We start from the raw sequence: 27,099 nt of genomic DNA, 5'->3' as shown, positions 1-27,099 counted from the left end.
AGTTAGAAAGATCATCCATGGTGAATGATATTCTTGTTTCATGCTATTAGGGTAAAGTTTAGCCCAGTAGATGCTTTTGCAGCTCAGAGATGATACCATAAATTAGCACATGTCCTTATATATCTGATAGTTCTTCATTAACCCCTAAACTTGCACTGTTTATAAATGATGTGTGTATATTTAATTAGTAATGTCTGCTGTTTGGTTGATGGTGGCATAAGACTTCCTATTTTGCTATTTACATGAAGATGAATTAAAGTAACTTAGAGACAGATACAGCCCCTGCTTCCCTGGTGGCTCAGTGAATAAAGAATCTGCCTGCTAACACAGGAGACACAAGTTTGATCACTTGGTCAGGAAAATCCCCTGGAGAAAGAAATGGCAACCCACTTCAGTATTCTTGCCTGGGAAATCCTATGGTCAGAAGAGCCTAGTGGGCTATAGTCCATGGGATTGCAAAGAGCTGGACACGACTAAGTGGACTATACAACATCAACAAGAGAGATATAAGTACTCTAAAAACTAGTGCTATCTTCTGAATTTGAAAACACAGAAGGCAAACTGAAGCAAACAAACTTGTATACACCTATTGTTTTGCCTTTAGTGTGAATTTAGATTTGAATTGAAGTACTTTTAGTGACATTTTGTGCTAGGCCTTTACAATTTCTACTTTGGTTCATTTAGTTTATATTGTTCTTTTTCTTATCTACACTTCTTTTTACCTACACAATTTCTCTGATAACATACTATTCAAATTAATTTTTTATAGGCCCAGTTCATGAAACAGTGTATGATTTCTGGAGAATGATCTGGCAAGAGCAGTCTGCATGCATTGTGATGGTCACAAATTTAGTTGAAGTTGGCCGGGTAAGAGGCAAAAAACACCCTGTGTGTTATAAAATATGAGTATAAGTTGAACAGCAATACATAACACACGTAGAATAGAATACCATTCAATTGTTTGAAAAACTTTCTTAGCCATAGCATTTCAACTGAGTGCTCCTAAGTGAATCTTTGATTGCTAAGAAATTATTTGATTTCTCATGTAGTAAAGTAAATAAGCTTTGATTTTATGTTAGAATCTAGTTGCATTGTCAGGCTTGTATGTTTTTATGAGATTATGCAAAATCTTTCTATCTATTGTGTTACAGATTCTTTTATTTATCGATTTTTTTATTATTTATGGATTTTTAAACTGTCTTTTAACTATGACCTGAAGAGTTATCACTGAAATTAAATCATCTTGATTAATGTGTATTACATATTCAGGTTGACCTATATATACTTTTTGTCATTTAGGTTAAATGCTATAAGTATTGGCCTGATGATACTGAAGTTTATGGTGACTTCAAAGTAACTTGTGTAGAAATGGAACCACTTGCCGAATATGTAGTTAGGACATTCACCCTGGAAAGGGTAAGTACCTTAACATTCTACAAAATTAAGTATATTGAAATTGTTTCTTTTTTCTTAAAATCCCTGTCAAGAGTTGTTATAAGGATGCTATAAAATCCATCTATTTATTTATTCATTTCACAAATATTTATTATGAGCATAACATGTACCAGGTATGTTTCTGAACCTTGAGACATGTATTAAACCCTTTCTTTTGTGGAGCTTATAATCTGTTGCGGGGAGAAAGGCAATAAAAATTAATAAATAAAAACATCATATCTTTTGAAAAATGCCATGTATAAAAATAATGTAGGGAATGGAAAAAGGGAACATTGCTGAGGCAGAGGAAGGAATAGTTTACAGTTTTAAAAGAATGATCAAGAAAGGAGTAGTTGAAAAAATAACATGAGTGGAAGAAGCACAAGCTAGAATCAAGATTGCCGGGAGAAATATCAATAACCTCAGATGTGCAGATGACACCACCCTTATGGCAGAAAGTGAAGAGGAACTAAAAAGCCTCTTGATGAAAGTGAAAGAGGAGTTGGGAATGCAAACTAGTACAGCCACTATGGAAAACAGTGTGGAGATTCCTTAAAAAATTGCAAATAGAGCTGCTTTATGACCCAGCAATCCCACTGCTGGGCATACACACCGAGGAAACCAGAATAGAAAGAGACACATGTACCCCAATGTTCATCACAGCACTGTTTATAATAGCCAGGACATGGAAACAACCTAGATGTCCATCAGCAGATGAATGGATAAGAAAGCTGTGGTACATATACACAATGGAGTATTACTCAGCCGTTAAAAAGAATACATTTGAATCAGTTCTGATGAGATGGATGAAACTGGAGCCGATTATACAGAGTGAAGTAAGCCAGAAAGAAAAACACCAATACAGTATACTAACACATATATATGGAATTTAGAAAGATGGCAATGATGACCCTGTATGCAAGACAGCAAAAAAGACACAGATGTGTATAGCGGACTTTTGGACTCAGAGGGAGAGGGAGAGGGTGGGATGACTTGGGAGAATGGCATTGAAACATGTATACTATCATGTAAGAATCGAATCGCCAGTCTATGTCCGATGCAGGATACAGCATGCTTGGGGCTGGTGCACGGGGATGACCCAGAGAGATGTTATGGGGCGGGAGGTGGGAGGGGGGTTCATGTTTGGGAATGCATGTACACCCATGGTGGATTCATGTCAATGTATGGCAAAACCAATACAGTATTGTAAAGTAAAATAAAGTAAAAACAAAAATTAAAAAAAAAAAAAAAGAAAGTGAAAGAGGAGAGTGAAAACGTTGGCTTAAAGCTCAACATTCAGAAAACGAAGATCATGGCATCCGGTCCCATCACTTCATGGGAAATAGATGGGGAAACAGTGGAAACAGTGTCAGACTTTATTTTGGGGGGCTCCAAATCACTGCAGATGGTGATTGCAGCCATGAAATTAAAAGACGCTTACTCCTTGGAAGGAAAGGTATGATCAACCTAGATAGCATATTCAAAAGCAGAGACATTACTTTGCCGACTAAGGTCTGTCTAGTCAAGGCTATGGTTTTTCCAGTAGTCATGTATGGATGTGAGAGTTGGACTGTGAAGAAGGCTGAGCGCTGAAGAATTGATGTTTTTGAACTGTGGTGTTGGAGAAGACTCTTGAGAGTCCCTTGGACTGCAAGGAAATCCACCCAGTCCATTCTGAAGGAGATCAGCCCTGGGATTTCTTTGGAAGGAATGATGCTAAAGCTGAAACTCCAGTACTTTGGCCACCTCATGTGAAGAGTTGACTCATTGGAAAAGACTCTGATGCTGGGAGGAATTAGGGGCAGGAGGAGAAGGGTACGACCGAGGATGAGATGACTGGATGGCATCACTGACTTGATGGATGTGAGTCTGAGTGAACTCCGGGAGTTGGTGATGGACAGGGAGGCCTGGTGTGCTGCAATTCATGGGGTCGCATAGAGTCGGACATGACTGAGTGACTGAATTGAGCTGAACTGAACTAAAGGCTTGAAGCAAGTGAGGTAGAGAGTAATATGACTATAGCCCATGGAAGGATTATATCCCAGGGGTGTTGTCCCTGGCAGAATATTCCTGATGGAGGGAACAGTGATTTTATAGACCTAGAAGCATGATATTCCTGTCACAGTAAGAAATATACTAGAGTCTAGGGTATTGAGAGATAGGTAAGTGAAAGGGAAAGAAATGTGATTTAAAGTCAGAGAAATCACAGAGCCAGATAAGTGAGGTCTTGTGAGCCACTATGATTTTAGTTTGTATGAAAGGTAAAAGTAGCCAGCCATTGGAGGGTTTGAGCCCAGGAGTAACATAATCTGACTTTTAAAAAAAAAAAGGTTCAGAAAGACTAATGCTAGTGGGCAGTGTGAGAGGACTAAAGTAAGACAGAAGTAATAACATACACTGTTACAGAAAAGTTTAATAAATTTGATCATACAAAAGCATAAAATTATCTGTATCAAAAAATTAATTAAAAGATACACACACAACAAAGAAATTGTGATTATTTATTATTTTTAACTCATAGCTTTAATATAAATATAAAGGAAATATCAGAATCTCTGCCCCACAAAAAAGCAACTGCTAACATGCCTATTGAAAATGTTTAACCTCATGTGCTGATATACCATTTTTTACCTTCAAATCAGCAAGCACGTTTAGAAAAAGAATAATAATCCTGATTGATTTTAAGAGTATGATGAGACATATTTTCATGTGTTGCTGATCATATTTAAATTGCCATAAACCCTCTGGCTTTCCAGGTGGCGCTATTGGTAAAGAACATGCTTGCCAATACAGGAGACATAAGAGACATGAGTTCAATCCCTGGGTCAGGAAAATCCCCTAGAGAAGGGCGTGGCAGCCCACTCCAGTATTTCTTCCTGGAAAATCCCATGGACAGAGGAGCCTAGCAGGCTACAGTCCATAGGGTCTCACAGAGTTGGACACAACTGAAGCAAATTAGCACACATGCACACAAGCTCTCTGTAAATCAGTAAAGCAGTGCATCTACAAAATATTAAAATATTGATATCGTTTGACAACTAGTTTTACCTTCCATGCACCTATCCTAAGAAATTTATTTAAACTACAGTTGACTTCATGGGCTTCCCTAATTGTTCAGTTGGTAAAGAATCCACCTGTAATGATGGAGACCCGGGTTCCACTCCTGGGTTGGGAGGATCTCCTGGAAAAGGGAAAGGCTACCCACTCCAGTATTCTGGCCTGGAGAATTCCATGGACTGTATAGTCCATGGGGTCGCAAAAGTCAGACACGAATAAGCGACTTTCACTTTCAGTTCACAATGACTTCATATATAGTCATAGATATTTTACATAGCCATCAATGTCCACAATAAAGTTATACATCCATGATCTAGAAATACCACTCTTTATAAATGATACTTAAAAGTAATTTTACAAACATAAAAAATAATTAGGGGAAATATTAAGTGGAAAATTACCAGTATACAGAGCAATATAATTATTATCACATGTATAAAGTATGTATGAAAATTTCTTAGACAAATCAAGAATAAATAAGCAAAAATATAGGAGATTTCAAGAAAAGAACCATCAAACATGATTTAATGAATAGTTAGATTCCATTATCATTGAAAGAATTTGGAATATACATTCTTCTTATAACTTCGTTTAAGTTTTATGAAAAGTCAATCATGCCTTTGCTGTCCACCTGGAACTATCATAGCATTGTTCATCGGCTATGCGTGCATGCTAAATCACTTCAGTGGTGTCTGAGTCTCTGTGACCTTATGGGCCATAGCCTGCCAGCCTCTTCTGTTCATGGGATTTTCCAGGCAACAAAACGAAGTGGGTTACTCTGCCCTCCTCCAGGAGGTCTTCCCCACCCAGGGATTGATCCCACCTCTCTTTATTTATTAATTTTATTTTTATTTTTAATTTTTTTTATTTTTACTTTATTTTACTTTACAATACTGTATTAGTTTTGCCATACATTGACATGAATCCACCACGGGTGTATACAAGCTCCCAATCCTGAATCCCCCTCCCACCTCCCACCCCATATCATCTCTCTGGATCATCCCCATGCACCAGCCCCAAGCATCCTGTATCCTGTATTGAACATAGACTGGCACTTTGTTTCTTACATGATAGTATACATGTTTCAATGCCATTCTCCCAAATCATCCCACCCTCTCCCTCTCCCTCAGAGTCCAAAAGTCCGTTCTATACATCTGTGTCTCTTTTGCTGTCTCGCATACACGATCATCATTACCATACTTCTAAATTCCGTATATATGTGTCAGTATACTGTATTGGTGTTTTTCTTTCTGGCTTACTTCACTCTGTATAATCAGCTCGAGTTTCATCCATCTCATTAGAACTGATTCAAATGTATTCTTTTTAATGGCTGAGTAATACTCCATTGTGTATATGTTCCACTGCTTTCTTATACATTCTTCTGCTGACGGACATCTAGGTTGTTTCCGTGTCCTGGCTATTATAAACAGTGCTGCGATGAACATTGGGGTATATGTGTCTCTTTCTATTCTGGTTTCCTTGGTGTGTATGCCCAGCAGTGGGATTGCTGGGTCATAAGGCAGCTCTATTTGCAATTTTTTAAGGAATCTTCACACTGTTTTCCATAGTGGCTGTATTAGTTTGCATTCCCACTAACAGTGTAAGAGGGTTCCCTTTTCTCCACATCCCCTCCAGCATTTATTGCTTGTAGACTTTTGGATCGCAGCCATTCTGACTGGTGTGAAATGGTACCTCATCGTGGTCTTGATTTGCATTTCTCTGATAATGAGTGATGTTGAGCATCTTTTCATGTGCTTGTTAGCCATCCGTATGTCTTCTTTGGAGAAATGCCTATTTAGTTCTTTGGCCCTTTTTTTGATTGGGTTGTTTATTTTTCTGGAGTTGAGCTGCATAAGTTGCTTGTATATTTTTGAGATTAGTTGTTTGTCAGTTGCTTCATTTGCTATTATTTTCTCCCATTCAGAAGGCTGTCTTTTCACCTTGCTTATAGTTTCCTTTGTTGTGCAGAAGCTTTTAATTTTAATTAGATCCCATTTGTTTATTTTTGCTTTTATTTCCAGTATTCTGGGCGGTGGATCATAGAGGATCCTGCTGTGATTTATGTCGGAGAGTGTTTTGCCTGTGTTCTCCTCTAGGAGTTTTATAGTTTCTGGTCTTACGTTTAGATCTTTAATCCATTTTGAGTTTATTTTTGTGTGTGGTGTTAGAAAGTGATCTAGTTTCATTCTTTTACAAGTGGTTGACCAGTTTTCCCAGCACCACTTGTTAAAGAGATTGTCTTTACTCCATTGTATATTCTTGCCTCCTTTGTTGAGATAAGATGCCCACAGGTGTGTGGATTTATCTCTGGGCTTTCTATTTTGTTCCATTGATCTATATTTCTGTGTTTGTGCCAGTACCATACTGTCTTGATGACTGTGGCTTTGTAGTAGAGCCTGAAGTCAGGCAAGTTGATTCCTCCAGTTCCATTCTTCTTTCTCAAGATTGCTTTGGCTATTCGAGGTTTTTTGTATTTCCATACAAATCTTGAAATTATTTGTTCTAGTTCTGTGAAAAATGTGCCTGGTAGCTTGATAGGGATTGCATTGAATCTGTAGATTGCTTTGGGTAGTATACTCATTTTCACTATATTGATTCTTCCAATCCATGAACATGGTATATTTCTCCATCTATTAGTGTTCTCTTTGATTTCTTTCATTAGTGTTTTATAGTTTTCTATATATAGCTCTTTAGTTTCTTTAGGTAGATATATTCCTAAGTATTTTATTCTTTTCATTGCAATGGTGAATGGAATTGTTTCCTTAATTTCTTTTTCTACTTTCTTATTATTAGTGTATAGGAATGCAAGGATCCCACCTCTCTTATGTCTCCTGCATTGGCAGACAGTTTCTTTACCAATAGCACTACCTAGGAAGCCCCTCATTGGCTATACTCCAATATAAAATAAAAAGCTAAAAAGAAATCAATCACAAACCTAGTTATAAAGGAAACTTAAATACATAATAAAAATTCAAAATGTTTCCAAAATCCAGTGGAAAATAACAACAAATCACTGACCAGCAACTCCCCAAATTAGGCTCAGAAATCACCAAAGGCCTCTTGTGAATATCTTTGAATGAACTATTGCCTCCTGATGCAAAGAGCCTACTCATTAGAAAAGACCCTGATGCTTGGAAAAATTGAAGGCAGGAGGAGAAGGGGCCGACAGAGGATGAGATGGTTGGATAGTGTCACTGACTCAATGGACATGAGTTTGAGCAGGCTCCAGGAGATGATGAAGGACAGGGAAGCCTGGCATGCTTCAGTCTATGGGCTCGCAAAGAGTCAGACACAACCGAGTGACTGAACAATTGCCTCAGAACTAAAATTGTATTATGAAGATAATTTTATATCAAAATATTCCATGTTAGGAGAAAAATATATAATCAAAAGTGATTTCTATTTTGAAAGATAGTATAAAATCTTTTAAAAAACAGTTAAACTAGAAAATCAGGGGAAAAGTCAGTAAAACAAAGGGAAAAATAAATATAGAAATGCTGCTGCTGCTGCTGCTAAGTCACTTCAGTCGTCTCCGACTCTATGTGACCCCATAGATGGTAGCCCACCTGGCTCCTCCATCCCTGGGATTCTCCAGGCAAGAACACTGGAGTGGGTTTCCATTTCCTTCTCCAATGCATGATGGTGAAAAGTGAAAGTGAAGTCGCTCAGTCGTGTCCCACTCATAGTGACCCCATGGACTGCAGCCTACCAGGCTCCTCCATCCATGGGATTTTCCAGGCAAGAATACTGGCTGGAGTGGGGTGCCATCGCCTTCTCCCATATAAAAATGAGACACTGACAAAAAAGAATAAATTTAATCAAAAATCTATTTCCTTGAAAAGATCAGTAAAGTAACTAAACCACTTGTCAATTCCAAATGAAGAGCAATCAAAACAAAATATGTGACATTGGGTAACACAAAAGGGACAGAACTATGGCTATAGATGCTATTAAGAAAGTTATATTATGTGTGAACGTAGAGACAGATCTTAGTCTACTGCTGTTACTGCTAAGTCGCTTCTGTCATGTCTGACTGTGCAACCCCATAGACAGCAGCCCACCAGGCTCCCCCATCCCTGAGATTCTCCAGGCAAGAACACTGGAGTGGGTTGCTATTTTCTTCTCCAGTGCATGAAAGTGAAGAGTGAAAGTGAAGTCGCTCAGTGGTGTCCGACTCTTAGCGACCCCATGGACTGCAGCCTACCAGGCTCCTCCATCCATGGGATTTTCCAGGCAAGAGAACTGGAGTGGGGTGCCATTGCCTTCTCCAATCTTAGTCCATATACAGTGAAATTCTAGCAAATAATAATTTCCAGTATTTAATCCAAGTAGAGTTCTGGATCTGAAGAGTTGGTAAAAGAAAATAAGAGTGAATAGCTAATGCCTAAGTTAATCAAACTATTTAGGCCGTAGAAAAACCATTAAAACCAACTAAATATATTTTAAAAGCTAGCAGAACTGTGATAACAGAACCACATAAAGGTAGGACTCTCTCAAGCTCTTCTCTGTCTCTCTTTTTAAATCTCTGCCTGTTTCTCTTTCTCAAGTATGCACACATATATACATTGCAGACCAGTTTAATTCAGGACATACTGAAAATGTGAATATAGCAGTGAATTAAGAAAAGATCACTACATGATTTATCATGATTGTTTTTTTTAAGAATTCAAGGATTTTACAACTGTGGTAGGAAATCTAGAAGAATATTTCATTATCTCAGTGCATTAAGGAACAAAACCCTGTGATTTCATTAATACATACTGTAATGCACTTAATTTTATTTAAAATACATTTATAGTAATACTCTAATTATATTAGAAAGAATAAGGAGACTCCCTAAACATGATAAAGCTGTTTCAACAATAACCAGTAGCACACATATTGAGGAGTGAAAAACTGGAGGCATTACAGTTATTAATATAATCAGAGACGCAGTGTGGATAATCATGCTCACTAGTATCCAACATTTTTGGAAGCTCTAGGAAATTAGACAACAAAAGGAATAAATGGCAAAACTATTAAAAAGGGTGAAATTATTTTAAGGTATAATGATTTTATACAAAAAAAAGCTAGTTAGAAAATTTAAAAAAAGAAAATGAAAATAAGTTAAGTGACTAATTCAAGATATATTTTCATTATGTTATTAATAAAGATATAGATTTTAAAATCTCTCTCATAATAAGAAAAATTCTTAAGTATGTGTTCTTGTTGTTGTCCAATTCTTTGTGACCTCATAGACTGTAGCCCACCAGGTTCCTCTGTCCATGGAATTCTGGAGGCAAGAATACTGGAGTGGGTTGCGATTTCCTCCTACAGGGGAGCTTTCCATCACAGGGATTGTACCGGATGAGGATTGTATTGGATGAGTCCTGGATTACAATACAGGACTACATCTCCTGTGTTGTAGGTGGATTTTTCACCACTGAGAAATCTGAGAAGCCTTCTGAAGTATCTAGAAATATATTTAGCAAGAAAAAAACAGATCCTAAGTGCATAAAACCATTACAAATGTGTTGAAGGACACAAAGATATGAATAAATGGAGACATGCCCCATGTGCCAGAATGGGAATACTTGGCATTAATACCTCTTTATGGAGTTGATACAGTACTAATTATAACATTACTAGGGTTTATTTTTAATTTATTTTCTTCATATAAAAAACACTGGAAAAGAGTAATTTTTAAAAAACCATATATTTGAAAATTACTCAGGAAAGTTTAAGTAAAATGAACAATAAGAAAACATACACTGCCAGATTTTAAAATTTTCTAGAGAGAGCAAGGCCTTTACAGCAACTCCAGCAAAAGGATCAATGCTGAGGAGATGATCTTTGAACAATGTATGGCCTTCCTCAGTAAAGCTGACTTCAAAAGTACTTAAGAAAGTGATTTTATTTGTATAATTCCATAGTGATGTTTGTTACTATTATACTTCTTTGTTGAACCCTGCTTTGTGTGGGGTTTTGTACTCAAAACAGGAAAGAAAAAAAATTATAAGATGTGATCACTGGCTTCCAAGGCTTTGGTGATATTTAGGATAGAATCTAAAGATAAAATTTCTCATTTAGTTCATTTATTTCATGCAATTTTTTCTACCTTTTCTGAGGAACAAGTGAGATTGAGATTTCACAGAGTTCACAGTAGAGTTGTAAATATATAGACCTTAGTGGGGCTTGGGGGGCCACAAATGTGGATTCTTAAAAATAAACTCTGCAGCATCTCATCTGAATTCTCCAAGTGCTGTTCCTACAATCTATGGGCTTCTTTTAACAAAAAGGAAGGGAAAAGTTTGAAATGCGCATTTAAATGTTTCTCTAAAAATTAACCCCATAGGAGAAAGGCACAGCAATGGATGTTTGCTTCTTTCAGTTTGTATTTTTGTTGCTATAAATAATCCTCTGTGTGCTGATTTATTTCACAGAGTTAATAGTCTGGCCAAAGAACAGTTTAGCTGTCTGTATATTTTTACACGCCCATCTAGAGTAGCACTGTTCTGGAAAATCCCTACATGCCATGCTTCAAAACCATTTTCAACATGGATAAGCAAGGCATTGAAATCTCTTTGTGAGGTGAGAAGCAGAAAGTTGCTTTTATACACCACTTGAGAACTCAGTGCGTTGGGTCAACAGGGCAGCATTTTAACTTCCCATTTCTTCCTTTTCCCCTAATCATTTTATGTGTTGTCATTCCAAATAAGGAACAGACTGTCAAGGTAAATAAAATTTACCCAGCCCTACAGAACTGAGCAAGACTTCTTATTTTCTTTCTTTGGCAGTTGTCTGAAAATAAAGATAATCCCTTAGGCCATGTCAGCGTCCTTTTTCAGCAAAAGCAGTATCTTTGATAAATTTCTCATTTTTTTCATTGTCAGTCAGGTCTAGTACCCATGGTTGTCTTTAATGGCTCTATTTTGGTCCTTGAAAACACTTCTTTATGTCTTTGCACAGAGGGGATACAATGAAATCCGTGAAGTTAAACAGTTCCATTTCACTGGCTGGCCTGACCATGGGGTGCCCTACCATGCTACAGGCCTCCTTTCCTTCATCCGGCGGGTCAAATTCTCCAACCCTCCCAGTGCTGGTCCCATCGTTGTGCATTGCAGGTGAGTGGTGGTCCAACTGACATTGACTTTGTGCAGACAGCTTTTTTAAAGTATCCAAACCAGGCTTGTAAACACAAAAACTAATACATGCTTACAAGGTTTCAGTTTGCAAGTATAACAAATAAGGTAAAACAGCAATAAAATAAAAGTTAGCTTCTAAGGAGGATATAAAAGAAACTTCAGAAATAAATACGTTCATCTTAATGTGTGTAGTAGTGTCCGTAATTGCGGATGTAGAAACTCTGCCTTTTAGTGGCAACATCTGCATGTGTGTTATGGTTTTTTTAAATCACTTTTGCAAAGCCTGTATATTATGGAATAGTAGGTAAAGCCAGAGAGTTCTTGCCAATTTAGTAAATTCCTAATAGAATCCCAGGTTTTAAAACTAAATTTGAGGCATACAAAGTTATTAAATGGCCTAAATTATACGAATTTGGGCTGTAAAACATCTACTTTAAGAATTTTTTTTAAAGCCATCCCTCAGAGGACCTTGAAAACTACATTAGTAAAATCCAGCATATAGATGCCAGAAAAATGTGAATATTATCCAGACTCTCTTTTGATTAGAAACTTCTCTTAAAACAAGTACCCAAAGATACTAAAAGCAAATTACATGGCCTCATTTTGAGATATGAATAGAAAAATATGTACTGAATCTGAAAAGCTTTTCCTAAATGCTGCACACCATTCTCAAATACTATCCCTTCCAAAGTACATAATAGGTTGTGCTTAAGCATTTTTCTTTCCCTGAAAATCCAGCCTATTCAGTATTTAAATGACCACATATGAAAGGGGAAAAATAAAACAACAGAGAATGAAATAAAAGTAAGGCATCTCATTAGGATCAGATACTGTGTACCTTGAAAAAAAAAAATCTACAATTCAGTCCTCCTCAAGAAATCTGATGTACTCTTCAATTACTTTCCTGTCTCAAACCCTGGGAACAGTGACTGAGAAGATGGTAGGCAAGAAAAAGAAACAGAGATAGCCACAATACCTTTGACTTAAATTTCTTAAAGAACAATTAAGTTTAAGAGAAATGACCGAATCCAGACTTCAAAGAAATAATGTTAATAGTCTATCTATGCACTTAGAAAATGAGATAAATAGGTTTTCAATTATGTAGTGTCTTGACTTATCATAGAGGTTTCCTTTCCTGTGAATTGCCTACTTCAGTGGTGCTCCGATAGTCTCAGATATGCTCTCGAAACGTGTCATTTTCTACTTCCACTTGGGCATCTGAATTTATGGAAGAGAGGGAGCTGACTACAAAGTGATTTTTCCATAAAAATCCGAACTATACCTTTTTGCTCCATTGACTTATATGTATAAAACTGGAGAAATCTTCCCAATGGGTAATATAATCAGCAGTATATTATGATTTGACTACTGAATTAAATACAAGAAGATAGTACTATCTTTGTGACCTGTTAAGAATTATATTTCATACCTAACAATTCATTTTCATTTTTTCTTTGGATCACCATGTAAATATTCTTTCTACTGTTGGTCTCCTCCCCAGCAATAACGAACATTTTCATCCCCACCCTCACTATTAACACTTCCCCTGAAATGTGACTCCTCAGATTTTCCATTTAAAGGTTTTAGATTAATGTTCTTTTGCCTTGACCAGAATCTGTCTTACTAAGATAGTATTGCTGCATTTTGCCAGAGCACCCACAATGATATAAGTATGAGTCTTTCAATCTCAGGTGAAATTTTAAAGCATAAATCCACTCCTTGATCAATTCTGTGAGCTTGAAATTTTTGTAAAATGAAGACTGTATAAGAGCTATGAAACTTAAGTGACATATATACATCATTTTCAAAACACAATTTGATTTACAAAGTTTATATTTTTTAATTTGTTCTAGTCTTCAGTTTACACCAAAGTAGGTTCTCTACATTGAAGCTATTTGTTCCTTAACAAGCATTTACACAGTACATACAAATTATGTCTTGTACTTTGTTGAATCACTTTGATTCCACTTATTTGAAAATCAGATGTGTCTTTGAATTTGTATAGACATGCTTCCTGCAGTTCTTTAGATCTGCTTATTTTTCAGTGCTGGTGCTGGACGAACTGGTTGTTACATTGTGATTGACATCATGCTGGACATGGCTGAAAGAGAGGGTGTTGTTGACATCTACAACTGTGTCAAAGCCTTAAGATCTCGTCGTATCAATATGGTCCAGACAGAGGTGTGTTGATTGTTGATTAACCTCAGGTGGTCTTTCTTGGTTTGCTTTCCAACACTTATCAAACTAAATAGTGGGTGTTTGTCCCATAGAATCAATAGTAGCTCATTAAGTCATAGAAAAATACTGGTATTTTTGTTAATATGTTTATATAGAGAAAATTCTTTGATGACAGGAAACTTGTATTAAAATATTATGAAATTTTTCTTTCTTTTAATAGGAACAGTACATTTTTATTCATGATGCCATTTTAGAGGCTTGCTTATGTGGAGAAACTGCCATACCTGTCTGTGAATTTAAAGCTGCATATTTTGATATGATTAGAATAGACTCCCAGACAAACTCTTCACATCTCAAAGATGAATTCCAGGTATTTATATTTCCAGCACCTTTTTATGAGTAACTTATTACAATTTGTCCTGGACATTCCTAATTCTTTCAAGGAAGGGCTTTCAAGTCAAATTTATAACCTTTGACCCTATTTTAAGTATAATATAATACATGTCTCTTTCATTATGCAGTTATACAAAGTTATAGAGTCAACTTTTATATTAATGAGCTCATATCACATCTGCTGTATTTTGAAGGACAAATGAATCCAGACTCAGGGAAAAGTATGGGGAAAAGGTACCATAAAAGCCAAATTTAGTGATAATTTGTGTATCTTTACAATCTTTTTCAAAATGCAATCTTTTGGATTTTGATCTTCTCTGTCACTAAAGCACGTTAATAGTAATAGCTGGAGTTTGTGCAAAACATCATCTCTAAATAATCCCAAATGTTTTCACTGCCCTTAAAACATCCCTAAAGCTGTTGACTATGAAATCAAGAATAACTCTAAAAACCTAATACTTTGATTCTTTGCCCAGTGCTCTTTGCCATAGCATGCCCTCAAATCTGGCACATTAAAATGTTATTACAAATTAGAAGTTTGATGATGGGGCATCATCATGGGCTGCTCTGATTGCATTTTCTTCGGTTAGACAATACCTTTTGCAGGTTGTTGCTGTGTTGTTTAGCATCCCTTTCCCTTTTACAGAGAGGTACACTGGACAATGTGTGTAGTGTTTCTTTGTCACTTCTCAGGCTTTAGTAGCTTTAACTACAAAGTCTCTCAGCCTGTCATCATGGCAAATGTCATTGACTTGCACAAATCCTTTACTTTCTACTTGGCCTCCTAAATGCATGCTAGATCTGTGTTATGCTGTGAAATGGGTCACTGTTTTTTAACCTGGGTTCCCTTTTTTTTCCAGACCTTGAATTCAGTCACCCCTCGACTACAAGCTGAGGACTGCAGTATAGCATGCCTGCCAAGGAACCATGACAAGAACCGTTTTATGGACATGCTGCCACCTGACAGATGTCTGCCTTTTTTAATTACAATTGATGGGGAGAGTAGTAACTACATCAATGCTGCTCTTATGGATGTAAGAGACTGCTCTCTTTGTTAGTGTAAAATATAATGAAAAGCTGCAAAATTGATGAACATTGGCTAGGTTCTCTTTTCAAGAAAATTTAAATGGCCTAAAAAGGAAAAGTAGAAACTTTGATTGTAATACAAAATTTTTTGGACAATGATTTTGAGTTTTCCTTACAGTGGTTCTTAGGCACTATAAATTTTAGGCTTGACTATAAGTTTGACGGTTGATTTTCAATTGTTATAAAATTTTTGTACAAGAAATATCTGCAGGTGATAGTTTTCATCCTGGTTATTTTCAGGAAAGAGAGTCATGCTTATCTATTTTGAATATAGTTAGGAATGAATTTTTTAAGTCACAGAATATCATATTCTACTGAAATTGTGTTAATTTGGAAAGTTTTATCTCTGACACTAATAATTTATAGCTGACTAATAATTATTCCAATAATTTATAGCTAACTTGTTTCATTTGTTATTAATTAATAAGATATAAGGGAAGGCATGGAAGATACCGTGTTATCACATCAATCATCATGAAAAGAACTCTCTTGCCCTACTCCAGTCTTTGTACTATAGATGGTACAGCAGGAACTTACATGTCAGCATCCCATAGACACACCAATATGGAAAGAGAATTTTAAAGTAGTCTTTTTTCCCATCTTGTTTTGCTTACCTTGGGAAGAAGCAAGAAGGGTTTTAAGTTCAGCATCCTTTTGGTTTATCACCTTCCTTCATAGGCATTTCTGGTTTTTGCCGTTTAGACTATGGAGCCGTAATAAGGAGAAACCAGAGTCAGGGTTCATTCTTGGGTGATGAATAATGAAGCTTTCTAAGTTATTGCTCCTACTGAGTTCTCCAAAATTAGTTTCTGATAGTAGAGGCATGCCAAAGCCTATGTGCCACTTCCTATTTTCACCCACCTACTTTGCTCTTCTTTATTCTACAGAGCAGAATAGTTTAAAGGTAAGCTCAAGTAGAAAACTACTGCTCTTGCTGTGACCAGAGCCTTGCCGAGCCGAGTTATTACTCTTGTCCCCTGAAATCACACTAGATCCTCATTATACTTTTTCTTGCCATTTTAATCATCTGCAAAGTCAAACATACTAAATATAGAGAAAACACACAAACCTTTTTTTTTCTGAGTCAGTCTATTTTAGAATGAAAAAGGGTGAGAAAAAATAAAATAACATTAGGAAAGATATTGAGGCATTTTTTGTCTTTGACATCTCTCAAATTTTTTAATGTCCAGGTGTTTTTCTGGTCAGTATGAAGACAGAACCTTGTATTCTATGTGTTCCTATCTTCTGTTTAACTCACTGTGATTCAACACATATATTTTATAGTCAAAACTGCCCTGTGGATTTGGTAGTGGTTGGGACTACAGAAAAGTTAGGTTTGGTTTGGTTTATAAGAATGGGGCTCATTGTTCAACACTCCCACCTTCCCTTCCTCTCTACCCCATTGTAAGTGTCATGTACCCTTTGTCATGCCTGTGAAAATTAAGAGGTATGGCCAAGAATGTGATATCAAAGCCTTGGATGTACTCTTGCACTTAGAGAGGAAAGAAATGGGAAATCTTCAGTCTTCTCTCATATCGTCTTTTCTTCTATCTCCCCACCCCTATGACTCAAAAAAGGAATAAAAGTCTTTTCATCTCCCTTGACTTACTTTCCCATGGAGCAGACATTTAATTGGAAGGAAAGTTTATTTCTTTCTTCTGATCCTTTCTCATAAGCCTTCATATCTTCCTTAGGAGGGTACTCACCCCACCTACAGGTGTAACTTTTTGAGGTCTTAAGGTCAAGTAGAAGCTGCTGGTGAATTACTGTCTCCCCAGATTTATCCTGCAGTCATCCATGGAGTGAAATACTATGGTTAGCAGCATTTCCCAAATGGTGATAGGATCTATGAGGCTCAAAGGTCAGTTTCTACACTGGTATTGAGACACCTGAAGGACTTAAAGAGTAATATGATACAACTGAGTTAGCAGATCACTGACAATTTTTATCAGCATTAAAGAAATCTATCTCAGGCAGCTGTCTAGTTATATTTTTACAAATCCTTAGTTTATTACATAGAAATATATATTTCTATTTCAGTGTAGATCATAAGTCTGTAGAATGACAGATTATCTGGCCAGATCAATCTATCCTCTTTCTGGGAAGAAAGAATGCATTGTGTCCCAATCAGGGGGCCCTGGGTCAATAAGGAGTCATTCCCTCTTACCTGGGGCCAGGGAGTGCATTAGTTTTACTCTGTGGCACTTGAAAAATCTTTTTTTTTAATTTATTTATTTTAATTGGAGACTAATTACTTTACAATATTGTAGTGATTTTGCCATACACTGACAAAAATCAGCCATGGGTGTACATGTTTTCCCCGTCCTTAACCCCCCTCCCACCTTCCTCCCCATCCCATCCTTTAGGGTCATCCCAGCGCACCAGCCCTGAGCACCCTGTCTCATGCATCGGACCTGGACTGGCGATCTGTTTCACATATGATAATATACATGTTTCAATGCTATTCTCTCAAATCATCCCACACTCACTTAAATGATTGAAACTGTCATTCTGATCATTGATATACATTAGAAATTCCCAGAAAACTATGGGATGTGGATTGCCTACAAGATGTGTTGATAATGTCAATATAATATAAAAGCGCATGAGTTTGAGGCACATGTGGTTTTTCTTATTTGGAGTGGAGAAGAGCCAAACAGTTCTATAACAGTTGATAGCTGATGGACATATATTCATAGACAGACAGACACACAGAAATTTTATGTCTTTAGCCTCTTAGACTTTAGAAGACTAAAACAGCCCAACAGGTACCTTTACAAAGGATCTTAGCCTCAAGAAGGGTTGTGTTTTTTTTTTTTTGTATTTGTCGTATATTTACTTTTATCAACAAAATTAATTCTTGGCTTGAATTGCTGCTGAGGCATCAGAGGCTTACTATCAGACTGACTACTTACTAGTTGCAGTGTGTTGCAGTGGTCCAAATCTGTTATTCCATGGCTGGAGCAGCAGGCTGACTTCATCTCCATATGAAGATGCTGAGTCTTCCCAGCCCTATCTTGAAGTGTATTGAATCTGCTTGTACAACTGATTATTCATTCTAAGTTATTTTTCCCTATCTACCTTTTTTTTTTCACAGAGTTACAGACAACCAGCTGCTTTCATTGTCACACAATACCCTCTGCCAAACACTGTGAAAGATTTCTGGAGATTAGTGTATGATTATGGCTGTACCTCCATTGTGATGCTAAATGAAGTCGACTTGTCCCAGGTTAATGGTTATGGGTTTCTTTGTATACTTACACATGACTTAAGTAGTAATAAAATGCTAACATCTGCTTTATGCTATCCTAATTAGAAAAAAAATAAGGCTCATTTTCTTTTTCTTTCAAAAATATTCACATCTAGGGCTGCCCTCAGTACTGGCCTGAAGAAGGGACGCTACGATATGGTCCTATCCAAGTGGAATGTATGTCTTGTTCAATGGATTGTGATGTAATCAACCGGATTTTTAGGATATGCAACCTAACAAGAGTAAGTCATTAATGCTTTTAACTGAATTGATCGAGAACAGGTGATTACAAACATAATGTGGAACATTTGCATTTAGACAAAAGAGAGAGTAAAATTAATAGAAATTATATAATCAGTCCCAAAGCTACTGGTCATCTTATGGCTTAGAACTGCAATAAAAATGCATTCTAAAAACAGGAAATCAGAAATGCTGGAAGCTAGGTTTCTGGGTCAGTTACTAGCTTATTGTATTCTATGTGGAAATAAAAATGCAGATTCCCTGGTTCAATTGAGTTTGATTGTCTGGGCCTGGCCTCTGAATATAGGTAGATTTATCTCAACATTAATTTCAAGTCTTATTAGCGTTGATATCCAGCCCAGAAGAGTCATGCAATTGAAAAATAGGAGTATAATATTGATGACAGGAGATAGTAATATGTTGGATCAGCCGTTACAGAAGGGGTCTGTGTCACTATTCCAGTTCTGTTTAAATCACATACGTCCCTGACCCTCCTCCTACAACTCATCTACAATTTCATCACTCTGAATAGCTCAGCCTTTGGCTCTGCCCAGATATGTAGCTCGATGCAGTGCTGCTAGCCCTTGCCTTTTCCCAGCAGCGAAGTAGCAACTGTCCTTCAGGAACCTTTCTTTCCTTGACATTTCCTGTGTTTTGCCATCAGTGAGAAACTATCTGGGGTCTTTCCTTCAAAAAACCAAAAAGTACTAATAAAATCTGTTTAGATTTTGTAACCACATAGCAAGGAGAATTTGAAAAGAAATCAGTAGTACCTCCCATGGAATTATGGAATTCTCTCTCTTTTTAAAGACAAAGATTACTCTTTTCTAGAGCAGCAGTTCTATGTACGTGTATTATTTTAAGTGTGTAATTAAAATTGTCACATTACAGTGCTCCTCACATCAAAATGACTATATGTGCTTTTGATTCATGTCTGTATGTGTATAAGTAGAGAATAAAATCATATCCAGTTCTATTGCTGATTTCAGTGGGGGAAGAAAAGGATAACTTCAATCATGTCATGATACTCATGCATATCTTAGATGTTAATTTAAAGAATCTCATCATGTCTGCACATCTGTTACATTATGGTTCTACTAATATTTTAGCTGAGAAACTGTAGCTACCGAACTGTTTATATGAAAAATATTCTAGGAACAGGAACTGAAATTTGTTTTACTTTTTTTTTAGGGGGTCAGCATATTTATTTTCATCTATATTTGGTGTTCAAGCACTTATTAGTGTGTGATTTTTCTTTCTTTTCCTATTATCATTATTTAATATCATTCACCTCACCACATATTTAGTGTATGCCAACTAGAGGTTGGGTGCTAAACTCGGAAGTTCCTTGTCCCGCCAAAGGATGTATGAACCTTGCCATGTGGAGCTTCAGGTCTGATGCCTTATGATATGGCTCACTTGTGCATACACGTTCTTCCTTGTATTTTCACTTGAGGGTTTAATGTCTTGATTCATTTATTCAGCAATACCATTACTTGGAAAGTGTTTTTGCTAGATTCTAGTGATAAGAGATTTTAAGGGAAAAAGAGATTTTCTTGTCCTTAAATAATTTATATTTTATCAGGAAGATAAACATTAAACAACTTGTACAATCATTTATCTACAAATAAATGAAATTTTATAGAGAAAAAGTACAAAATACAGAGGCTTTGGGTGATCTGACAAAGCTGGATGATCAGAGAAGACTTCTTTGAGGCCATGATATTTAAGACAAAATTTGAAAAATTAGTAGGAGCTATTTGGGCATGAGATAGCCAGCTACCTTGGTTTACACAGGACAGAAAGGTTTCCTAGAATACATGAATTTAAGCACAAAGACCAGAAAAGTCCAAGGCAAGCTCAAGGCAAGTTGATCACTCTGTTTGGGACTGAGAAAGGCAAAGGGTTCAGTATATGCAAAGTTCCCAAGATAAGAAATGACTTGGTAAATAGATTAAGAGAAGGCAAATGTGTCTAGACCTCGACTAGGTTATTAGAATAAAGGGAAATTAGAGGAAGAAGTGGAGCCTTATCATACAGGTATTTTTAAACCATGGCAGCAGTTTGGCTTTTATGCTAAGATCATTTGGAAGATATTAAATCAAGAAGTGACATGATCATATTTGTATTTAAATCATGATGTCTACAATAAGAATGGTTTGAAAAGATAGCAAAGTTTGTTCAGGGAGATCAACTAGGAAGTAATTATTATGATTTATGATTTGAGAATACAGTGATATCAGTGGCAATAAAGAAAAGATGAATTTGAAAGTTATTTAAGTATAATCATAGTAATTGATTTTTGGATATGGAGTGTCAGGGAGAAGCTTATATGAAGATAATTCTCATTTAATTTAAAATCTTCCTGCCCTGACATGTGCATATTTTGGACTTGCATTAGCTAGATTCAGTCTAATGTGTCATTTATGTCATAGTGTAAATTGGTATGAAACTTTTTTGCACTCTCAATCTCTAAGTCGTGTCTGACTCTTTGTGACCTCATAGACTGTAGCCTGCCAGACTGGAGTGAATTGCCATTTCTTCCTCCAGGGATCTGCCTGACCCAGGGATCAAACCAGCATCTTCTGCATTGGAAGGTGGATTCTTTATGGCTGACCCACCTGGGAAGCCGTGACCCATTTACTTTCTAGTAAAAATTCTAGCCCTAACTTATTTACATAGAAATATTTTTTTCCCTCAACAGCCACAAGAAGGTTATCTGATGGTGCAGCAGTTTCAATATCTAGGCTGGGCTTCCCATCGAGAAGTGCCTGGCTCCAAACGGTCATTTTTGAAGCTGATACTGCAGGTGGAAAAATGGCAGGAGGAATGTGAGGAAGGGGAGGGCCGGACGATCATCCACTGCCTGTGAGTATGGCGTCTTGGCTGAGCCATTCAGGGAGCCTTGGTGCTCGTTCCGTCATTAGCCTTCTTTTTTTCTCTGCTAAAGAGTAACTCCCGTCTTACAGACCTCAACTAGATATTTCTCTAAAACAATCTTCCTGTTTCACAATTCTATAATTCACTACTACAACTTTTGTATTTTTCAAACTGATTTTATACAGTTGTCATATAAACTCTTGAACACTACTCTGAGTAACTTTTTTGGTTTACACTATGTACAAATCTATAAAAATCTCAAAGTATCTAGCTTGTAGCAATCTATGCCTATAGCATGTCCCTGCCGTAAGCATAAGCTGTTAATACCATCCTCAAGTATCTTCCTCTCTGCCCTCCATACAAACATGTACACATGTGAAGCAAAATTAAAACACAAGCAATATTAAAACATTTATTTTCTTTTCCAAAACATGTATGATTGTGTGACCTATGGTCACCAAAAACTTCCATCTAGAAAACACCTTTGTTTTCTTTGCTTTCAGAAATGGTGGCGGGCGAAGTGGCATGTTCTGTGCTATAGGCATTGTTGTTGAAATGGTGAAACGGCAAAATGTTGTTGATGTGTTCCATGCAGTCAAGACACTAAGGAACAGCAAGCCAAACATGGTGGAAGCCCCGGTGAGTCACAGTCATGGATGCTGAAGTGGGGAGTAGAGGTTAATCAGTCATATACCTACTTGTTGATCTGACTTTATTCACAGATAGGGAATGATATGTGTAAATGAGTCTTTGTGGGGACCTTCCTGCTCTAACTGATGAACTGCCAAGTAACTCCTTCTACACCCATAAGCTTAGTCACATATTGTATAAACTGCTAATGATGAAAACTAGTTTCATTTAACTTGGAAAATGTATAGGATTTTTTTTTATTTTAAGCAATAAATATTTGCTACATTTGATAAATGGTTCTATAATAAGAAAAATCCTGTTATCTAGGTTTTATTCTTGGTGTTTCTTAAAGCATATTGAGTTAACTGGTAAAACGTTTTGAGGGATATACTTCTAGATTGTATCTAGCGCTTTAGACACCCAGTGTTTTTAAAGGGCAAATGCAATTTATTTTAGTCATTATTTATAAATCTTCCTTTCTGGTCAAATTATAATTTTTTTAAAGTATTGCCATAGATAGCTTTCACCTTTTACCAATTTTAGATTGTAATCATGTGATATTACTTGAATTAGCCATGGCTCATAAAATCAGAACTCAGATTACAAAATAAGAGCAAGGAGGTGTTAATATGTGTATGTAGGAATTCATCTATTTGAAGCTATATGCAGAGGAAGAAAGCAAGCTAAACTTTTAGAACGTTCAACATCTAAAGCGATGTCTTTACACATCGCTGTAAAGCGATGTGGGTTATACATATGTGAATGGTGGGAATAGGTCAGGAGCAGCTGTGTAGTTTATGCTCACAGAGAAGTAAACCAGAAAAACCAAGACATCATTGTTGCTTGCCCTACGTTTATCAAGATGATCAGATAACTAAAATGAGCAATTCAATAAACCTTTAAAGTATTTTCACCACTTCCTGCTCATGGATTGTTCACACAAGAGGTGCATTGCTTCCTGAGACAGAATCTGAAGAGTTACATTTATACAGTTTCATTTTTAAGAGCAGTCACAGACTTCTTCCCCTTTGACAAGTCTTCAAAGCCCCTCTCTTCCAGCTCATACCTTAGGTATTGCTGGTGTCCCAATAAGATGGTATTGGCTTTGACCGAGGTGTTGGCAATAGAGATGGAGGAAGGCAGATAGATTTGAGGGATTTTTAGGTAAAACTCTGAGGTCTGTTTATAAAATGGGCTGGTAATGGTTAGGTCTTTAAACCCTCTGCCATCTGAATATTTTTTCATATAAGTCTGCCTCTTTCTTTCAGATCGTCTTCCTAAAATCATCAATAAGATCACTTCTGGCCTCAGAATTAAAATTATAGTTCCAAATTTAACTGATTTCTTACTGTTACTTAAAAAAAAAGACTATGATTAAACTCTGCCACTCTAGAACCTTCTTAAGAGTTACTATTTACCTTTACACTCATGTCCCATGAATCTTGTCTAAAAAACCAGTCTTTTGATGTGTTTTTAATCAAGGTTAGTGATTAGTTCCTTGTGATGCTGAATTGAACTGACGGAGTTTGGTAAGAAAATATAGAATGTAAACCAAATTGCTAAAGACTGGTTAAAGAGATGTAACTGTTCACAAGCACTTTTTGGTTCTTGAGGTGTACTTGCCACAGGCTAATTTAAATCACACCTACTTGATAATTAGGGTAGGATTGCTTGGGGAAAATTTTTACTTCCTTCTTTTATTGCTCAAATACCGAAAGTTCTCCTTTGAAATAGCATGAGTTTTAGATTGTTTTCTAATTCAGCCTAAATGTTACCCACTTGGACTGAATTGAGAAGATTTTACTACATGTTACAAGTCATAATTTGTAATGCAGTCTCTGAATTTTTCTAAATTCTTCATAATGGAGCAGCATATAGATGGACTGAGAGGAAAAGCAGTTTTAACTCAAAAAATTTTTATTGTCAGCCAAGTTATCTTGAATAGAGGCAGCAAAATAATTTTTCTGATAAAAGTAAGCTCAGAAAAAGTTAGGAACCACTAACTAGTTTTGAAACTTTTAATTAAATACTCTGATGGAACAAAGACTATGTCAAAAATTAAGAATTTAGATATTCACATATGTAAGTCAAATCGTTATGCTGTACACCTTAAACATAAACAGTGCTGTATATCAATTAAATCTCAATAAAACTGGAAGAAGAAATTAAGTATTTGGAATTGTGAAATGGCAGTTTGAAATAACTGGCTTATTTGTACCACTAAGGAAAATACATAAAGTGTGGAGAAAAATTAATTGCATGTTCACTCTAGGATTATTTAAAATTAATTTTAAAAATGTCATTTTATAGTCAATCCATATATTAGACTTTTATGTATATTAAAAGAGATGTTAAATAAAATGAGAAAAAATACATAATAATGCTAAACAACAGAAAATAAAATATAAAATCATATCCTCAAATATGAATATGCAATTATATTTACTCTAAAATACTATTTCAAGCATGCATAAAAATGGTATGAAGCTAGATAGTATTTTTTAAAAGTTATTTCTGATAATAGATTTATAGAAACTTTTCTGATTCGTAATCTTTTTCTATACTTGGAAATTTTTCTGTATGATCAGGTATTACTGTTATAATCAAATAAGCAATACTGCTGGGTTTTTTTAATTTGATACAGAATATGAGGCAAAGACAGCATATATTTTTACATCAACTTCCTTTTTTTTAAACAGCAATCATTAGACTCAAAGGTAAAATAATATATGCCTTGATGTTAAACTTGTCTATGGAAAAAAAACAGTTTGTAATTCTTGAATAATCTAAATTGAATGCCAAGTATTCATTTGACAACCACTGTTCTCCATTCTTTGGTTTTTTCTTGACTTCACTCCACCTTTTTGTTTTAACATCTTTCAGGAGCAGTACCGTTTCTGCTATGATGTGGCTTTGGAGTACCTGGAGTCATCTTAGTTGGGGGAGACTTCAGAGTGCATCCCAACAGAACCTGTTCATCTGTTGAGCCAGCAGCTGTTGTACCTGTCACACCTGTGCAGAAAGATTTTAATGTGGGTGGGGGGGAGACTTTTACATTTGAGAGGTAAAAGTATTTTTCTTATGAAGTAGCGTATCTTAATAAAAAGGACTCAATTAGTTTCTATTACTGTATGAGAGCATCAACATTTCATGCCACATAAATTATATTTAATAAGCAGCAGATTCACATGAAAACTTATCAGTGTTTGTACAGTGAATAGGCAGCGTTTTCTCTCCTGGTTTTGGTACAGCAGCCACCATGTGTTGCATGAATTAAAACTTTCTTTGTGGCATTTTTTTCCCTTTTTCAGATAAAAGATGTTAAAACTTTCAAGGAAGAAGAAAGAAAAGCTGTGCAAATTCATAGGAAAGTTCATTTTTTATATGTTTCAAGTGTAGCAGATCTCTATATAAATATATAAATATATATAACTGGCTTATTTTCTTTTAATGTGCAATGATGGATGGATCATTTAAAGTTCTTTCTAAAAAAACACAAAAAACCATAAGCCAAAGACTCAAGTGTAAATATGTCTATATGGAGAAAGCACATTATATTTATTGGTTACTTACATTCCTTTTTGATGGCTAAAATACTACCACCACACAATCTTTTTTTCTTTTTTTTGAGGAAAGGTTTTTCTTTCACTAAAATCAATTGTAAACAATTTTTGTAGATTATTTTTTGTATGTTTAGTGTAAGTAGAGGATAAACTTTTTAATTCATAAATCAGGAAGCAATGTTCTTAAAAGTGATTCTCTTGTGTATAATGCTTGTGAATTAAATTTATGTGAAACACCTTGGCAATTGGGTCTTTTAATGTAGGACCAAATTAAAACATTTTGCTGAAAATATGTAATTTTTCATGATTTCCTTAGGTCAGTATGGTTTGGTAATCATTATGAGAACTGCACACATTCAAAGGCCTTGCTGATGACTTGTGTAATGTTGAACATAACCTTTAAGCGTCATTTAAATTTTAAAGGGATTGGTCTTTTTAGCCTATGACCAAGCACTGGTCAAAAAATCAAAACTGCAACATTTATGCTTCTACAGTCAAGTGTTAGCAAACTGTAAACTGTCAAGGTGATCCAGTGTTTCTTTTGATGTTTACATGCACAAGCTTTGAGTTCTGAGTAAAGTGTGAACGAATCGATGCCAGATTCCTATTTTGTGCATCATCATGGGATTCTCAAGTGAACCTTTTTAAATGTGATCTTGTACACATGCCCCATGTAGCTGTAATTTCACATCATCAGCTTGCAGTTTGTTATTGACTAAAGCATTCCAGTATCCTCTTTTTAGATTGCCAGTTCATGACATGGTGCTTATGAAGATTTAATTAAAGTAAGAGTGAAATAAAACTTTCATAATTACAGCAGTTATTGTTTACACATCATTTTCTCCCCTTAATTTTATGCCTTCACTCCCAAATAAATATCTTATTCTCAGTGACACAAGTAGACAACAGGAAATCTATTCAAAATAAAACTGATGTCCAGTTACAAACTTCTTTCATTTTTACTCTTTAACTTGAATTTCCAAAATTCCAAATGAGTGGAGAGAAAAAAAGTCCAGGGAATTAACACCAACTTTTTTGTCTTAAGTTGCTGTATTTATATGTGACTACCATTTTATGTAACGTAAATTTCCTTATTTCTCCATATAACACAAATAGTAATTGTCATCCCAATTTTACCAGTGATGAAATTGAAGCTGAGAGGGTAAATGTTTTGTCAACAGATGTAAATCTGAGTTTGAGGCTTCCCTAATGACTCAGTAGTAAGGAATCCACCTGCCAGTGCAGGAGACATGAGTTTGATCCC

The 27,099-nt window shown here is 36.0% G+C and overlaps 1 protein-coding gene across 12 annotated transcripts in view; it reads left to right on the top strand.

Moving 5' to 3' along the window:
* The window catches only part of PTPRK (protein tyrosine phosphatase receptor type K), a 618,756-nt gene extending 592,102 nt beyond the window's left edge, over positions 1-26,654 (top strand). For all 12 annotated transcript variants that reach the window (XM_027972455.2, XM_060419596.1, XM_060419594.1 and 9 more), the window contains 11 exons: positions 770-867; positions 1,300-1,416; positions 11,440-11,594; positions 13,661-13,796; positions 14,014-14,163; positions 15,047-15,220; positions 18,370-18,501; positions 18,639-18,764; positions 21,467-21,630; positions 22,146-22,281; positions 25,156-26,654. In XM_027972455.2, coding sequence (XP_027828256.1) covers positions 770-867; positions 1,300-1,416; positions 11,440-11,594; positions 13,661-13,796; positions 14,014-14,163; positions 15,047-15,220; positions 18,370-18,501; positions 18,639-18,764; positions 21,467-21,630; positions 22,146-22,281; positions 25,156-25,209 — 1,442 coding nt within the window. In that variant the 3' untranslated portion in view covers positions 25,210-26,654. The remainder of the gene's footprint in view (positions 1-769; positions 868-1,299; positions 1,417-11,439; positions 11,595-13,660; positions 13,797-14,013; positions 14,164-15,046; positions 15,221-18,369; positions 18,502-18,638; positions 18,765-21,466; positions 21,631-22,145; positions 22,282-25,155) is intronic.
* The last annotated feature ends 445 nt before the right edge of the window (positions 26,655-27,099 follow it).

Source organism: Ovis aries, chromosome 8 (genome assembly GCF_016772045.2).
Source record: "Ovis aries strain OAR_USU_Benz2616 breed Rambouillet chromosome 8, ARS-UI_Ramb_v3.0, whole genome shotgun sequence".
NCBI lineage: Eukaryota > Metazoa > Chordata > Mammalia > Artiodactyla > Bovidae > Ovis > Ovis aries.
Note: the sequence above shows the minus strand (reverse complement) of the source record. Positions and strands in the feature narration are given on the sequence as shown.